Raw genomic sequence first — 18,831 nt, 5'->3', positions numbered from 1 at the left:
CCATACTTCCACATCCAAATCATTTATATAAATGACAAAAAGCAGTGAACCTAACACTGATTCTTGTGGCACAGGCCTCCAATCTGAAAAAATCCTTCAAGCCAGTTTTGTATCCAAAAGGCTTTCTCTTTTTGAATTCCATAAGATCTAACCTTGTTGAACACCTTGCTGAAGTCCATATTAACAACATTCACTGCCTTCAATCTTTGTCACTTCTTAAAAAAACTCAATCAAGCTAGTGGGACACTATTTCCCATGCACAAAGCCATGTTGACAATCCCTAATCAGTCCTTGCTCCTCCAAATATATGCAAATCCGGTCTCTCCAACAATTTACTCACCACTGACAACAGGCTCACTGGATTATACTTCCTGACTTTTCTTTACCACTTTTCTTAAATAATACCACATTTAGCCACCATCCAGTCATACGGCACTTCACCTATGTCTATCAATAATTTAAATATCTTAGGGGCCCAGCAATCATTTCCCTAGCTTACTACAGAGTTCTGGTGATCAGGTTCCAGAGATATATCTGCCTTTTTACACTTTAAGAAGTCCGGTACCACCACCTCTGTAATATGGGCATTTTTCAAGATATTAATATTTATCACCAAGTTCTCTAGTTTCCGTATGTGGTATAGTGGCTCAGTGGTTAGCCCTACTGCCTCAGTGCCGTGGATCCAGAATAACCTCTGCTCTCTGGTGACTGTCTGTGTGAAGCTTGCACACTCAGTGTGTGTGGGTTACCTTTTGGTGCTGTGGTTTCCTCCCACAGTCCAGGGATGTGCAGGTTAGGTGGGTTAACATTGCAAATGCAGGGCTATAGGAATAGGACAGGGAGATGAGTCTGGTTGGGATGCTCTTTGGAGGGTCATTGTAGACCCGATGGCCGAATGGCCTTCTCCCGCACTGTTGCGATTCTATGGTTCTCCACAGTAAATACTGATGCAAATTTCTAGTTTAGTATCTGATCCATTTCCTGCAGTTCCACACACCAACAGTCCTGTTGATCTTTTAGGGGGCCCCATTCTATCCCTTGTCAGCCTTTTGTCTGTAATGTATTTCTAGAATCTCTTTAGATTGTCCTTAATCCTACTTGCCAAAGCTAGTTGAATGAATAAAAATGCAAAATATTTCTTAAATGCTGAGAGATTGGGGAGTGTTGATGTATAACAGGATCGTTGTCAAGTCATTGAAAGTAACATTCAGGTAAACATTTAGGAAGGCAAATTGTACATTGGCAGTTGTTGTTAGAGGACTTGACTGGAGTAGTAAATAAGTCTTGCTATAATAAGGATCTTTATTCAAACTACACCAGGAATACTGTGTACAATTTTGGTTGTCTTACTCGCCATACTCTGGTTTCAAACCTCCGCTGCCTTGCAGTCAGACCCATAAGTGGGAAAGGCTTCAGGAGTAAACCTAGAAAAATCCGGAGTTAGGGCCCTGAAGGCAGTTCATCATTATCTACAACCTCATTCTGGCAGCTCCTGTGATGGCTCTGGTACCAAACTGCTTGGTGTTTCCTTGGATTAGCCAGTACCGTGGAGAACAGCTTGTCCCCCATATCGCACCACCTAGGCTTGCATCCTACTATCACCGCAGTTGGAGATGATACTCCAGCTTCGCCCAACTAGCATCTGCCATCCCCCGTTATTGTAGTTCTGTTCGCCGAGCTGGGAATTTGTGTTGCAAAAGTTTCATCCCCTGCCTAGGTGACATCCTCAGTGCATGGGAGCCTCCTGTGGAGTGCTTCTGTGATATTTCCTCCGGCATTTATAGTGGTTTGTCTCTGTCGCTTCCGGTTGTCAGTTCCAGCTGTCCACTGCACTGGCTGGTATATTGGGTCCAGGTCGATGTGTTTGTTGATAGAATCTGTGGATGAATGCTATGCCTCTAGGAATTCCCTGGCTGTTCTGTGTTTGGCTTGCCCTATAAATAGTAGTGTTGTGCCAGTCGATTTCATGTTGCTTGTCATTTGTGTGTGTGGTTACTAAGGATAGCTGGTCGTGTCGTTTCGTGGCTAGTTGGTGTTCGTGGATCGTTAGCTGTCTTCCTGTTTGTCCTATGTAGTGTTTTGTGCAGTTCTTGCATGGGATTTTGTAAACTACATTGGTTTTGCTCATGCTGGGTATCGGGTCCTTCGTTCTGGTGAGTTATTTACTGAGAGTGGCTGTTGGTTTGTGTGCTGTTGAGTCCTAGTGGTCGCAGTAGTCTGGCTGTCAGTTCGGAAATACTCCTGATGTATGGTAGTGTGGCTAGTCCTTTGGGTTGCGGCATGTCCTCGTTCCGTAGTCTGGAACTGACAACCGGAAGCGGCAGAGACAAACCACTATAAATGCTGGAGGAAACATCACAGAAGCGCTTCACAGGAGGCTCCCAAGCACTGAGGATGTCACCTAGACAGGGGATGAAATGTTTGCAACACAAATTCCCAGCTCGGTGAACAGAACCACAACAACAAGCACCCGAGCTACAAATCTTCTCCCAACTTTGAATCCCCCCTGATAAGTCATCACGAGATTGGCGTAGAGCATGATGCCAGGGGTTGCTTCTGATGGTGGGAGGGATTTTAAGATCCCACTGGGCAGCCCCCAGCCAGTAAGGTGCTGTCCTGCCATAATTTGCGATTTGGTTCATGGGAATAGGAATTTCAGATTGCAATCACAGCGCCAAACAACAAAAGAGACCAGCTCTAAAACTGGGAAGTTGGGACATCTGGACAATGATGACCGGCCTCCCAGAGTGACTCTAGGAAATCAGCTGTCATAAATAACAAGCTCAAGAGACTCAATGTGGCCATAGCCACTGTACAGGAAACAAGGTTAGCAATGGCAGGCTCACTTGAAAGGACTACCCTGTACACGTTTTAGTGGCTGGAGAAGGGTGCTGATGAATCCAGAGAGCACGCAGTCGGCTTCATAGTAAAGAACAGCCTGATGAACACAGTAGAACCAGGCAGCAATGGCTCAGAGTGACTCATGACTCATTGCCTCAACACCACCATAGGGCCAGTCACCCTTGTCAGCATGCATGCCTCAACTCCATTCTCTGTACCAGACACAAAGGACAAGTTCTACTACAATCTTGCATCCCTCATTAGCAGCATCCCTAGGAAGAAGCAACTTGTTCTTCTGGGTGATTTCAACAAGTGGGTGCAGACCATGACTTGTGGCCCTCTTGCCTTGGTCCCAGCCTACTGAGTCTGTCTTTATAAGTCAAACCATTGAGAACTTCAAGAACAAAGAGGAACATCTTCAGCTGTTATCCCAAGAGTTGATTGTGCAAGCTGACTGCTTTTGGTGCGGGCAAAATAAATGAGAACAGAGAGCGAACTGCTCGAGCTGTGCATTGCCAACTACTACTTCCAGACAAAGCCTCAGCACAGAGTTTTCTGGAGACACTCATGCTCAAAGCATTGGCACCAATTTGATCTGATGCTAGTTAGGTGCACTGCCATCAAACACATTCTCCATGCACACACTTACCATAGTGCAGACTGTGAAACAGACCACTCCTTATTGTGTTGCAAGATTAGGCTGCAACCTAAGAGATTCCATCGCACTAAGTAACAGAGGAACCCTCACATCAATGTCAGGAAGATGTCCCAGCCAGACCTTAAGCTGCAACGGTTCTCTTTTAAGAGAGAACTCAGCATCTTGTGACATGGAGACTCTGCCACAGAGAAGTGGGAAACCTTGCGGGATACCATGCACCACACATCCCTGGCTATCTTTGGGAAGAAGACCTGCAAGACCCGACTGGTTTGAGGCTAAGGTAACTGAGATGACCCCCATCATTGAAGCCAAGCATGTTGCCCTAGCTGAATACATGCTGTCAGCTAGTGGGAAGAACCTGCAGACTCTTAGGGCTGCCAGGAACAAGGTTCAGCAGACTGCCAAGCATTGCACTAAGCAGTACTGGACATAGCTAAGGGAGGAAATTCAAAAGGCCACTATAACGGGGAACATTAGGGGAATGTACAAAGGTATCAAGGCAGCACGAGGACCAGCTCAGAGCAAAACAACCCCTCCCAAATCCTCTACTGAGGAAGTAATCACAGACAATGGCCAGCAGATGGACAAGTGGATTGAATACTATCCTGATCTCTGTTCCAGAAAGTATACTGTCAGCACTTGATGCAGTTACATCCTTGCCAACTATTGACGAGCCAGATGCAGAGCCATTAGCATGAGAACTCAGCAAGGTCATTGACAGCCTGGCCTCAGATAAGGCCCCAGGTAGCAACGGGATTCCTCCTGATCTGATCAAGTGCTGCAAGAGTAGCTTACTGCTCCCATTGCATTAAGTCCTCTGTCATGACTGGCAAGAAGGGGCTGTACTACATGCCATGAGGAATGCCAAGGTCATTGCCTTCCACAAGAACAAGGGTGAGAGAAGCGACTGCAACAACTACAGAGACATTTCTCTCCTCAACACTGTCTGCGAAGCCTTCGTTTGGGTCATCTCGACTCACTTGCAGAAACTGGCAGAACATGTAGACCCAAAGTCACAGTGTGGCTTCTGAGCTAAAAGGTCAACAGTAATCTTGATCTTCTCCCTTTGCCAACTGCAGGAGAAATGCAGAGAACATAAAATGCTTTCATCGACCTCACCAAGGTGTTTGACCGAGTCAGCAGAAATGCCCTTTTCAAGGTTCTCCTGAAGATCAGCTGCCCACCAAAACTGCTGAGCATGATAGAATCCTTCCACAGTAACATGAAAGGGTCACTGCAGTTCAACAGCAGCTCTTCTGAGCCCTTCAACACCCTCAGCTGTATCAAACAAGGCTGCGTTCTTGCTTCCACAATCTTTGGGATCTTTTTTTGCTGTAGTCCTGAAACATGCCTTTGGCACTGCTACAGAGGGTATTTACCTATGCACTAGATTAGTCAACAGGCTCTTCAACTTGGCCCGCGTCAGATCCAAGACAAAAGTATGCGTGGCACTGATCAGGGACAAGCTGTTTGCCAATTGATGCTGCAGTTGCAACACATATGCAGCAGGAATTCCAGTTACTGATAGACCACCTTTCTCACTCTTGCAAGAATTTCAGACTGATCTATCTATCCACAGTATCTTGGGCAAATCCTGGCAAGTCAGTGTCCAATGCAGTGGTCCTATCTCGTGCTGGCCTTCTCAGCATGTACACTCTGCTCAGGCTGCAGAGACTGTGCTGGCTAGGCCACGTTCACTGCATGGAGGACACCACATCTCAAAGGATATCCAATATGAACTTGCATCCGGGAAGAGACCCACTGGGCGTCCCCAACTGTGCTACAAGGACTATGTACGAGGGACATGAAGGCACTTGATATCGTTACGGAGTCCTAGGAAAGGCTTGCAGCTGACCGTACAAGTTGGAAAATCTTCCTGAACCAACACCTCAAAACAGGGGAAAAGCTGATGAGTGCTGCAGCAAACAAGTGGGGACGAAGGAAGGAATGCAGCAGATCTAGCAGATCAACGACCACATACAGATGTGATCAGAACTGTCACTCCAGCATTTGTCTCTTCAGTCACAAGCGATGTTGCTTCAGGGAAGCAGAAAGCCAGAACGAGGATGCAATCCATGGTCAGCCATGACTGAAAGGGGCCTTACTCACTCACTCATATCACCATAGAAGGAAAAAGGTTCACTATACTAAACAATTACTGCTATTCCATGGACCAGTGAGCAGTGAGAGAGGAGACTGGGTCGATAATCTCAAGCATTTTGATGAATGAGGCTGATCTCATTAAAACATTACAGACTTTACAAGGTTCTATAGAGTAGTTGCAAGTAGGATGTTTCCCCTGACTGGGGTAATATAGAAATAGCAGGTGCAGTCACACAATAAAAGTTAGGCCATTTACAACTGAGATGAAGAATCATCTTTTCATGAAGAGGCTGGTGAATATTTGGAATTTCCAATCCATGGGGCTCTGGAGGCTTGGTAATTGAGCATAATCAACAGAGATTGATAAATTTCTAGATATTTCCATCAAGGGACACAAAACCATTGCAGGAAAATGGTGTTGAGGTCAATCGGCCATGATCGAGCTGAAGAGTGGTGCAGGACTGATTTGTACAAAAGGCTTACTGCTGCTTCCACTTTGTGTTTTTACTACTATGTTTTACATTAAATAAAATGGACATTTTCTATTTGTAACATTTAGATTTAAGAGATTAATCTATTTGCTTTTGTATTCATAGTATTTTGGCCTTTTCACTATGAGAAAGGTCAGTGCAGATTGTCATAATTAGATTGAGATGAGGAATTGGAATTATTCAATTTAAAGTCATAGAGATGTACAGTAGGAAACAGACCCTTCAGTCGAACTCGTCCATGCCGACCAAATAAATCTAGTCCCATTTGCCAGCAGTTGGCCCATATCCCTCTAAACCTTTCCTAATCACGTACCCATTCAGATACCTTTCAAAAGCTCATTCCATACACACATCATCCTCTGTGTGAACAAGTTGCCCCTTAGGTTCCTTTTTAATTCTTTTCCCCGTCACCTTAAACCTATGCCCTTTTGTTTTGGAAACCCCCACCCTAGGGAAAAGATCTTGTCTTTTTACCCTGTCCATGTCCCTAATGATTTTATAAACCTCTATAAAGTCACCCCTCAGCCTCCAATGCTCCTGGGAAAATAGCCGCAGCCTGTTCACCCTCTCCCTATAGTTCAAACCGTCCAATCTTGGCAACATCCTTGTAAATCCTTTGGGCGGCACGGTGGCGCAGCAGTTAGCACTGCTGCCTCACAGCACCAGAGACCCGGGTTCAATTCCCGACTCAGGCGACTGACTGTGTGGAGTTTACACATTCTCCCCGTGTCTGCGTGGGTTTCCTCCTGGTGCTCCGGTTTCCTCCCACAGTCACAAAGATGTGCAGGTCAAGCTAAATTGCCCATAGTGTAAGGTAAAAGGGGTCAAATGTAAGGGAATGGGTGGCGGGTCGGTGTGGACTTGTTGGGCCGAAGGGCCTGTTTCCACACTGTAAGTAATCTAATCTAAAAAAAAATCTTTTCTGAACTCTTTCAAGTTTCACAACATACTTCCTACAGTGAGAGAGACCAGAATTGAACGCAGTATTCCAAAAGTGGCCCAACCAATGTCCTGTACAGCCCCAACTCCTATATGCAGTGCACTGATTAATAAAGGCAAGCAGACCAAATGCCTTATTCACTATTCTACCTACCCATGTCTCCACTTTCAAGGAACTACAAACAAGGAAGTATAGGAACAGGCCCATCGGCCCTCCATGCCTGTGGTGACACATTTTGCCCGTCCATATTAAAAGTCTTCACTTATATGATCTATTCCTTTCCTATTCATGTATTTGTCCAGGTGCTTCTTGAATCCTGCTATTGTGTCTGCTTCCACCACCACCTATAGCAGCACATTCCAGGCACTCACCATCGCTTATTAAAAACATGTCTTGCACATCTCTTAAATTTCTCCCCCATCCCACCCTCGCAACTTGAACTTGCGGCTCCCAGTAATTCAACTCTCCACCCTGGGAAAAAGCCTCATACTTTCCACTCTATCCATGCCATTCACAATCTTATAAACTTTTATCAAGTCACCCCTTAACCTCCTGCATTCCAGTGAAATCAAACCCAACCTTTCTTCATACCCGAAATTCCCCATACAAGGCGACATCCTAGTCAACCTTTTCTATATCCTCTCCAAATCATGCACATTCTTCTAGTAGTGTGGTGACCAGAATTGTCCACAATATTTCAAGGGTGGCCTCACTGAAGTTCAATAAACCTGCAGCATAACTTGTCTATCTTTATACTCAATGCCCCTTCCAATGAAGGCAAGTTACAGACCTTTTTTACTATCTTATTAACTTGCACTGCCACCTACAGTGATTGGTGGACCTGCACATCTAGATCTCTATGCACATCAATACACCAAAGGGCTCCACCATTCGCTGTATATTTTCTACGTGTACTTGATCTTCAGAAATGCATCACCTCACAAGGTCTTCCAAGATCTCTTTGTTCAGCAACACTTCTCTGTACCTTACCAATAAGTGTGCAATTCCTGCCCTGATTTGCTTTTCCAAAACGCAGTAGCTCAGATTTATCTAAATTAAATGCATCTGTCACTCCCTGGCCTATTGACCCATCCAAACAAGATCCCATTGTATTCTGAAGTGACCTTCGCTGTGTACTATCACCACCAATTTTACTAACTATAACTCTTATGTTCACATTCAAATAATTTATATAAACAAAAAGCAATGGACCTAGCACTGATCCTTGTGGCATACCATTGGTCACAGGCCTCCAGCCTGAAAAGCAACCCTCCACCACCACTCTCTTCTACCTTTGAGCCAACATTTGTCCAACTTGGTTTTGTTCGCTCAACTTAAAAGGTCCAAAATGATAAAAGGAATATACAAGAAACAGTAAATTAGAAACAAAAAATGTGACAAACATAAGCCCAGAATGTTTTCACCAGAAGTTGAAACTGTGATGCAACGTACTACTGGAATGTTAAATCCACAGTTACATTGCTTAAATGAAATAGTAAGCAGAAACCAACTGAATGTTGGTCACTCTAGTTTACAGACTTTAATAGATAAAATTAATGTTATTTTAATTCTGTAACTGTAAAAGGTATTCTAAAATTCCAAACTGGATAAAAGTGGGTTAAAATCAAAAAAACATACTGAGTTTGAATAAACTCAAATTGTTGACTTTCAAAATTTTTACTCATGGCAAAGCTTTTGAAAGAAAAATATCCGTGCCATTTACCAACTTTTGTAGTTACTAGGAAGTTTTATTCTGTACATAAGACCATTTTGTACAAAATATGAAATCTACTTTATTAGATATTACACTACTTAAAACAAAGTACAACATATGTACAATATTAAAATGAAGCCATTTATGTAGGTATCACACTAAAGATCACTTGTCATATAACTGGACATTCTTCTTGTACAGGGCTTTTTTTTTTAAAAAAAGCAAATACAAATGAACTTAAAAGATGTCAATCAGAAAGCTGCTTTTAAAGGGAAACAGGCACCAGATCAAGCTTTCAAATTACCTTTTCTTTAGACATTTAAGAATTTCTGTAACATATCAAACTGTTCACATGCTGCTTCTAGGGTATCCATTTTGTGCTGGTTCATCTAAAGAATGATCAAAAGACACTCTCAAGATGACTGAATTATGTCAGTATTCTAGATTCTAATACCCTTTAGCAAGTAATCATTTAGTTTTGAATTAATTTCTGTAATTAATGAATTGACAACAAATCTCAATGTTCTGCACAGTAACTAGCACTATAATAAAAACTTAGTGCTGCATAAACTCAGTAAGTATGGTAGCATCTGTGGAGAAAGAAACGAAGTTAACATTTCGAAATTACTCTTCTTTGGAACTCTGTTACACTCTCCACAGATCTGCCACTCCTGCTGAGTTTTTCCAGCACACTGATTTTATTTCAGATCTCCAGCATCTGCTATGTTTTGCTTTTATTTACAATACTGGTATTTTAGTAACAGTCCACGGAGGTGAAAATGACCACAACCACCTGCACATCATCCAATTAAGCCAGATAGGATCGACCCTTTTTAATAAAATACATTAATATGAAAATTCTCTCAATCATTCCAACAGAAAAAAGGTAATTCAAAGTTGTAATTTGGTGAATGTCAATCTTGATCAATAGGCAAGTTAAAATAAGGGAAATTGCTAAAGATAGGATCATATTCTAAACTGTATACAAACAATATACACTTGCTAGTGGCCAAAATAAAATTACAATCCTTCTTGAACACCTCACACAAACATACTGAACACCCAAAACCAATGAATATGAGAGATAAACTACTCGTAAGCAAGATGGAAGTTCAAACAATGGTATGTAAATGAAACACAGCAAAAGCATGGAAGATGCCACGTAGTAAAAGCACCCAAAGGTTCAAAAAGGAAAGTTATTAGGGGCAGACTTCCATGACAACTGTTGAGAAGAAAAAACATGTAAAACAAAATAGATTTTCCAACATGCTTGAGAGAGATTATTTTAGCATTCACATTTCAAGTTAAACAGGAATTGCTTTCTGAAATTTGAATAAGTTTTTGCTGGGAGAACTTCCAAATTTTGATGTTTTTTTTCTTAACAGACCTGAATACCTCAAATTTTAAAATTCCTTTAGCATACTAGGCTCAGAATAAAATATTAAAGCAAGGTAAACAGAACAGTTGGAGAAGATAATTTAACTGAATGGTATTTGCAGATATTTTACATGCATCATTTTGCAACACAATCTGATGATCAGCGATAGATTATAACCATTTCCAAAACTTGATGCTAAAGTTACATAAGCTTGATCAAACAACAGTTTCGATAACATACGCGCACACTTCTGTTTTTTTTTATCTGACCAGTTTCTTATCACTAATCATATTCAGCTATTTCACACAGCTTACAACAGACATATATATTTTGGTGTTTCACATGCCTAGCCCAACATAGCCTCACTCTAATGGGTGTTGTAAAATCTAATACACATTAAAGTATGTGTGACATTTTTCATTCCTGAAATCTGGTGAGCATGAGATTATGAGAGTGACAATTTTCCAGATCCATTCTCTACAAAGGATCTCAAAGTTCTTAGTTTTGAGGCAGAACAATTTCACAAAGTAGACCAGCAAACTGGCAAGACAGATTATAAAAATACCAGGAAAGTTACTCAAGAACATTAATACACGAGGAATGGATTAAAATAGCAAACCCTGAGAATTCTTGCCTCAGCCAATTCAGGACATTGAAGAGTTCTGTCAGAACTGTTAATAATCATTTTGTGTAACATACATGAAGACAGACATGTAGAGAACTTTGACAAACCTTACAAAAAACAAAATGCCGAAGTACCCAAATAAAAAGTTTAGATCTTAACCAATCCAGCAGGAATCAATAGTTTTTTTAGATATGAATGGGGAATTAGATCAGACGTAGAATTTCAAGTTAGCAATTTATCTAAAGTTGAAATCCTGTGTTTCAAATTATGTGGTACTATTGTATGGATAAAAATCATGTCAATATTTTTAATATCCCCGAAACTATTTCTTTTTCATGTAGTACATTAATATAATTTACTTTAAAAATCGGGAGGATTCCTTCTTTTAAATAGTCAGATTTACTGCAAGATGTTTAAAATGAGTCCAGCAACTGTTGATATTTACATTTATACTAATATATTTTTGGATGCAATCGTATCCTGGCTTGAATACATTCAATGCAGAAAATTGTTTTTAGTACTAAAAAAAACAGTCTGTGACTTCTCAGGAAGAAATTTAGACTCATTATCCCATTTATTTTCAAATACAGATGTAAATAAAAGGATAAATATAAATGCTAAACAAATTTTATACAACGGCTCTGTGGACATGACGACTCTCAAATTTAGCTCCATTTTTTTTTTAAAACAGAGATTGTAGAAAGCACAATACCCTATGTACCATTGTTTGAACTACCCAGACTTGACTTCATATGTGGTAAAGTTATTGCCTACAAACTGGATTCAAGAAAGCGTTGACTTAAATGTATAGCTGATTGGTATGGCACAAAGCATAATAGCTTCTACAATAGACCAAGTTCAGAGAACAGCTTTATACAATATTCTTCTGTCGAAATAGCCTAATGCCCATCATGAGCAGATATAATTTCTTCAGCCCGGCGATGCGATTCCAAGGCTTTCACGGTGTAAATATCCTGAGGCAGTTCCGACTTGCGGCGCACAAGTGGACGATCCTTTCGAAGATCTTTCTGTGCCTGCAGAAAAATAATGTTAATAGCTGCAACGTTTCTGATTTAAATGATGGAAAGGTTATCGATCTGAAATGTAAATGTATATAAATCTCTTCATAGATGCTGCCTACCCTGCTGCATATTCCCAGAATTTTCTGCTCTCAGTAATTTAATTTTAAAGTATTTATATCATGTTGATTTAAAAGCAATGTTTACCAAGACAGTAATTATTTTAACATATGTAAAACATATGTCTGAGATTGTTTTTCTGAGGAAGACAGTTAGACTCACTATCCCATTTATTTTCAAATATAGGTTCAATAAAAAAGATAAATGCCATACAAATTTTTATAACTCAATGGTTCTGTGGACATCACAAACTTAATGTTGTAAACTGTAGAAAGCACAATACCCCATGCTCTATTGTTTGAACTACCTGTCAAAACCACCTAAGATTATTAAAAGACATGGCAGCAAAGATAGGGAGTGGATTGATATGATATTCCAAATTGCCTAAGTTCTGGAACAGTTTCAGTGGATTGGAAAAATGTTAATGCATATTCAAAAATGGAGTGAGGCAGAAAGTAGGACGTTACAGAGCATTTAGTTTACTATCTGTGTTTGAGAAATTGTTGGAATCCATTATTAAGGGAGTAGTAATGGGACATTTGGAAAGTCAAAACATGATCCATAGCATTAGATTGGTTTTAAGGGTAAATCATGTTTCACTAATTTGCTAGAGTTCTTCAAAGATATTACAAACAAAGTGGATAAGGGGACTTCTGCAGATGTAGTATATTTGGACTTCCAGAAGTTAATATACAAGTAATAAGAGGTTAAGAAGAAGTTAATAAGAGGTTAATACACAAGGTAATACACAAAATGACCAGTCAGAGGAAGTGGTAGATGCAAGAACTGTTACAACATTTAAATGACATTTGGAAAGATACATGAATAGCAAAGGTTTAGAGGGATATTGGCCAAATGCAGGTAAATGGAACTAGCTTAGTTTGGGAAACCTGGTCAGCATGGAGTTGGACCGAAAAGTCTGTTTCTCTGCTATATGACTATAATAAGAAGCAATGTGTTAGCTTGGATACAGGATTAGCCAAGCAGAATCAAGATAAATGGATATTTTTATGGCTTGCAAGATGTAACTAGCCTGGTGCCACAGGGTTCAAGCCTTAGCTATTTACAATCTATATTAATGACTTGGATGCAAGGATAGAAAGTACTACAGTCAAATTTGCAGTTGACACCCAAATAGGTGAGATAGTAATTTGCAATGAAGAATTAAGAAATTTACAAATGCCCAGATGAATGAGCAACCAGTTTGCAGATGGAGTTTAATGAAGATAAGAGAGATGTTATCAACTTTGGTCAGAATAAAAAGGCAACTTATTACTGAAATGGAGAGAAATGTCATTCATGCTTCATTACAGAAGAAACCGGGTATCTTTGTGCAAGAGACGTGGAAAGCTAGTAGGCAGATAATGAAACTTAGTTCATTAGGGCAAATGTAATTTTGGTATTAGTTGTCAAAGGAATGGAGAAAAAAGTCGGGAAGTGTTAGTACAATGGTTCAAGACATTGGTGAGACAACATCCAGAGTCCGGTATATGGTTTTGGCCAGCTTACTTGAGGAAAGGTACAATTGCATTAGAGGCAGTTCCAAGTTCATTAAATTCCAGAGATGAAAAGCCTGTCTTACAAGGAGAGATTCAGCAGTTAGGTGTATACTTGTGAGAGTTTAAAAGGATGAGGCGAGATCTAATTGAGGTATACTAGATGCAAAAAGGGACCGTAAAATGGGATACAATCTAGAACAAGAGGTCGTAGTTTTAGACTAAGGGGTGGCAGATTTAAAAGACAGAGAGGAGGAGGAATTACTTCTTTCAAAGAGTTGCAAATCTGTGGAATTCACTGCTAGAGCATGATGGATAGCCATTTTTAATTAGCACTGGCTAAAGGGTTGTGGGGAGTGGGCAGGAAAGTGGAGTTGAAGCTGAGATGACATCGGTCACCATTGTATTAATTGGAGGAAACAGGCTTGAGGGGCTGAATGACTTACTTCTGCCCTAGTCCTAATGCTTTTTGTACACAGAGCAAATTCTATTATTATCCACTTCTGGCAAGATCCCATGTAGGGCCAAATGGATTAAATAAAAATAAAGCTTAGATTGCTCCAAACCTTTCTGCAATTTTTTTCTAATGGGATACAACACCTTCATTATTTTAAATTTACACCATCATACCCCATGGGAGACTGATTAGCAAGGTTAGAACTAGCAGAATACAGGGAGAACTAGCCATTTGGATACAGAACTGGCTCAAAAGGTAGAAGACAGAGGGTGGTGGTGGAGGGTTGTTTTTCAGACTGGAGGCCTGTGACCAGTGGAGTGCCACAAGGATCGGTGCTGGGCCCTCTACTTTTTGTCATTTACATAAATGATTGGATGCGAGCATAAGAGGTACACAGTTAGTAAGTGTGCAGATGACACCAAAATTGGAGGTGTAGTGGACAGCGAAGTGGGTTACCTCAGATTACAACAGGATCTGGACCAGATGGGCCAATGGGCTGAGAAGTGGCAGATGGTGTTTAATTCAGATAAATACAAGGTGCTGCATCTTGGGAAAGCAAATCTTAGCAGGACTTATACAATTAATGGTAAGGTCGTAGGGAGTGTTGCTGAACAAAGAGACCTTTGTGTGCAGGTTCATAGCTCCTCGAAAGTGGAGTTGCAGGTCGATAGGATAGTGAAGGCGACGTTTGGTATGCTTTCCTTTATTGGCCAGAGTATTGAGTACAGGAGTTGGGAGGTCATGTTGCAGCTGTACAGGACATTGGTTAGGCCACTGTTGGAATATTGCATGCAATTCTGGTCTCCTTTCTATTGGAAGGATGTTGTGAAACTTGAAAGGGTTCAGAAAAGATTTACAAGGATGTTGCCAGGGTCGGAGGATTTGAGCTATAGGGAGAGGCTGAACAGGCTGAGGCTGTTTTCCCTGGAGCGTCAGAGGCTGAGGGGTGACCTTATAGAGGTTTACAAAATCATGAGGGACATGGATAGGGTAAATAGGCAAAGTCTTTTTCCTGGGGGCAGGGAGTCCAGAACTAGAGAGCATAGGTTTAGGGTGAGAGGGGAAAGATATAAATGAGACCTAAGGGGTAACTTTTTCACACAGAGGGTGGTACGTGTATAGAATGAGCTGCCAGAGGAAGTGGTGGAGGCTGATACAATTGCAACATTTAAGAGGCATTTGGATGGGTATATGAATAGAAAGGTTTGGAGGGATATGGCCGGGTGCTGGCAGGTGGGACTAGATTTGGTTGGGATATCTGGTCAGCATGAATGGGTTGGACTGAAGTGTCTGTTTCCATGCTGTACATCTCTATGACTCTATAAGAGAAAAACGTTTAAATGGAACAATGAATCTGCAAAGTTAAACAGAAGAATTAAATTTGATAATTCAACAGTGATCAATTTAGAGTCTCATGAGGCCTGTATATAAATTTCTTCCATGACGTTCATAAGCAGCAAAGTGGTATCATTTTGTAGCCATCTTATACCTGAGTTGCTTGATCTTCTACTGCCTTTCTGATCATCTGGATATCATCTATCAATGGACCATCTGTTTCCATAGCAACTGGACTATTCATGCCACTGGGTTCAATATAAAGCTGATACTGAAAAATAAAATGTAAGTTTCATGTACAAATAAGCTGAAGTTTAATCTAAAAATAAAAATGGATTAACAAATATCTAGAGAGATACCATATTTCAATTTAAACTAAGTGTGTCTCTGTCTGGATGCACAAAACATTCAAGAATTTACATTTGGTGCTACTTAAGTTTTAGTGGAAGAAAAATGCAAGTTTTGCTGACGCACTAAACAAAGAAAAACCAAAGAGATGAATCCAGGTTTTATTAATGGCTGACTGTTCAGAGATATAGTCTTGGATTAGCCAATCTTAGCTACTAAGAAACAATGATACAACTGGTCAAACCTGTATCCATATTTATATGATCATACTGTAAGGATAGAACAAAGCTCTACTGTGATGCCCTGATGCCAAACCTCCTCCAATATTTAGGGTCAATGATCACAGCTAAATACTTACCAGTTTAGATGTGCATGGATGGACACTTGGGTGGGGTGTGCACGTGCAGTGGGCGGCTGTGCAGGGTAACATGCACAAGTCTGAGGGTGAATGTCAGGGGGAAGATATCAACATTGTCATCATAACACACAAAGACCCAATATCTAATGGAGAAAAGTGGCTTAAAACACAATGGGCCCAATGGAGGAGAGATTTAGAAATAGGCTAATTGCCTTCTCAGCAACATATCAACACAGGGTTCATACTCAACAAAGAATTCGCATAAATACAGGGGAATGAAGAAAGTATTCCATTTCAAAATAGAAAAAGTGTAAATATGCAGTTTAAAACTATCCTGAACTGACCAAAATGTGCTTAATATATACATTTCAATATACAAATAGAGCTTCACATACTAATAATGAGATAAATACCTAGAGAGATGGCATCTTTCACTGTTTACTTTTCCAACATGTAAATTTAAAACATCTGGTATATAGCACAGATTACATAACATTTAACAATTTAAAACTCCCAGCAGTATATACAAAGTAGTCAATAGAAAAAAAATTCTCAGTGGAGTTGTAGTCCAGTATATTTAATTGGTACCGTCAGGCACTGGTGGTGCTTAAGCACCTATTTCTTGCCCTTTATTATAGTGATATGCCAAGCATAAACCACAATTTGGCCACCAATCAAGTTACTAGTTTTCCTTGCTGAGATATGCAGTTCATAAACATGCACTAACACTTCTAAGAATGTGCCATCATTTTGGGCAGGATTATTCTAATGTAATGTTAAAAGATTAAATTGTACTCTGTCTCTGGACATTACTGTCGTGTTAAGGGTTAAACTGTACTATCTTTCTCCAAGAAGCTGAACATTCTGGAAGTGTGTGTGTGTGTGTGTGTGTGTGTGTGTGTGTGTGTGTGTGTGTGGGGGGGGAACATTCTGTCGCACAGAGAGCATGCAGAATGTAGGTGACTCTCCATTGTAATCCACACTTCATTTGGGCAGCCATTTACTACTATTTTATTGCAATTATTAAATTAAACCCTCATTCAATCCCTTCCATTCAGAAATGCTTTCATAGCCATCCCAAGCCAATCAAATTTGTTTGCTTGATCATTCCCCGATCCTGAAGTATATCACACCCACATTGTTGGGGGAAATAGCAGAACCAGAACCTGTTTGCAGGGCTGCCCTGATGTTAGGACATCTAACACCTACATTGTCTTGGGAAATAACTGAGTCAGGAAATGGTTAGCATAATGATTCTTCAAGATTAGGGCATTCACATTATCTCAGAGGATGACCTCATCCTACAACTGTACCTGGGGTAACATGTGATTATTGGCAGGGGAGTGGCCGCAGTACCTGTGAGCATTACCAACTGACCTGTATAAAAGGGATATGTTTCCTTTGTTCAGGGCCTCTTTGACTCGACTCTGAAAGCTAGCGAAGAGTGTCAAAAGGGTCACCTAGCTTGTACGGGGTTTAATAAACTTTAACTGTTTGCAGAAGTTGCTGAGGGCAAATTGCACCTCGTGTGTGAAACCTCAGGAAAAGAACCTAACACTAAGTCTTGAATGGTTTGGTGCAAAGTTACTTATTGGACCAAGTTATGCACTTTACAGCAATCACACCTCAAACTTAAGTCACAAAAGGAGTATATTCAATAAGCTTCATATGCTAACCTTGTAAAGTAGGTAAATGGATAAAGTTACACGAAGGCACTGATTTACATAAGTAGCAGCAAGTTCCATGGCACGTTTTCCTTTATTATGCTCATTTTGATTTTCTATCCTTCATTCACACCACGTGGGTCCTATATGCTGCAACTAATACTGAAAATCTTGCTCAAAGCAACTGTCATATCCCTTCAAAGTGGGATCTTTATAGAAAAAAATATAATTTTTGGAAATCAGATAAAAAGATGTGAAAATTACATTTATTCTTTGCAGTTATTTTCAAACTCAAATTGGTTAACTGATAACAAAGCTGGTAGCTAGAACAAACATGATGAGCATTATCCCACCCTCCCTTCCCCATTTAGGGCAGTAAAATTTACAGTGAAATTCTAAAAGGTCACTGCATCTATTCTGAACTCAAACCTACACAAAATATATTCATTTGAATTAATGCGATCAAGCCTGATATACAACATCTTATGACATTGTCTTTATGCCTGATTTTATATGGATATCATTATGATCCCAGTAGATGCCAATATTGGAAAAGTCAGACCTTAGAGTAAGATCTGGCTGGAAAAGTTTTATTCGTTTTGGCTTTTAAGGAAGTTAGTCACTGAGCAGTATTCACAAGAGGCTACTTCAAACAAAACCACAAAATTTTATTTTTCATAGAGAAAACAAACTAGGCCAACACTATACAGGAATTATTGAAACAAACTCTTTACCAATGGAGTACAAGACAAAAAGCTGACAAAATGGGATTTGATAATAGAAAAGACCAACTACCAAAGTGCTAATTAATGTCACCATCGCTGAGTTCAAAAAATCAGCTAGATTTCCTCTAATTAGGTTCTAGGAAAGATCATTGGTTAATGTGCCCATGTAGACATAGGATGGAGGTAGGGTGATATTTAGTTGTGATACCTTCATAAAATAGTGGCATTGGACAGACATGTTAAAATCAACCACTTCAATTGAAATTGGATGTTTTAAGTTTCCAAAGAGTGATACCAGCTTCTGGAACCATACCTGGGAGAATTGGGGGATTTTGGAGGGAAAAGACAAGATTTACGAGAATTAAAGCTTGAGTTCTGAATGCAATACTACTAGACGTGTTGTCTTTAGGCAGGTAGAACCGAAGAAACATTTCTTACCAAGTTTAAAAAGTAAGTTATAGAAAACAGAAGCTCTACTTAAATACAATTTTTTTTTGCTGAGAGATTTTAGTCAAAGAATGTTACTTTTTGATGTTGAGCAAGTTTGAATCCTGGTTAA

At 40.2% G+C, this 18,831-nt stretch overlaps 1 protein-coding gene across 4 annotated transcripts in view; it reads right to left on the bottom strand.

Annotated features, from left to right (window-relative positions):
• Nucleotides 1-8,760: 8,760 nt before the first annotated feature.
• Nucleotides 8,761-18,831, bottom strand: part of LOC132818342 (serine/threonine-protein phosphatase 2A 56 kDa regulatory subunit gamma isoform) — a 170,613-nt gene continuing 160,542 nt past the window's right edge. For all 4 annotated transcript variants that reach the window (XM_060829272.1, XM_060829273.1, XM_060829274.1 and 1 more), the window contains 2 exons: nucleotides 15,332-15,448; nucleotides 8,761-11,784 (listed from right to left, as the gene is read on the bottom strand). In XM_060829272.1, the coding sequence (XP_060685255.1) occupies nucleotides 11,650-11,784; nucleotides 15,332-15,448 (252 nt within the window). In that variant the 3' untranslated portion in view covers nucleotides 8,761-11,649. The remainder of the gene's footprint in view (nucleotides 11,785-15,331; nucleotides 15,449-18,831) is intronic.

Source organism: Hemiscyllium ocellatum, chromosome 8 (assembly GCF_020745735.1).
Source record: "Hemiscyllium ocellatum isolate sHemOce1 chromosome 8, sHemOce1.pat.X.cur, whole genome shotgun sequence".
Classification (NCBI taxonomy): domain Eukaryota; kingdom Metazoa; phylum Chordata; class Chondrichthyes; order Orectolobiformes; family Hemiscylliidae; genus Hemiscyllium; species Hemiscyllium ocellatum.
Note: the sequence above shows the minus strand (reverse complement) of the source record. Positions and strands in the feature narration are given on the sequence as shown.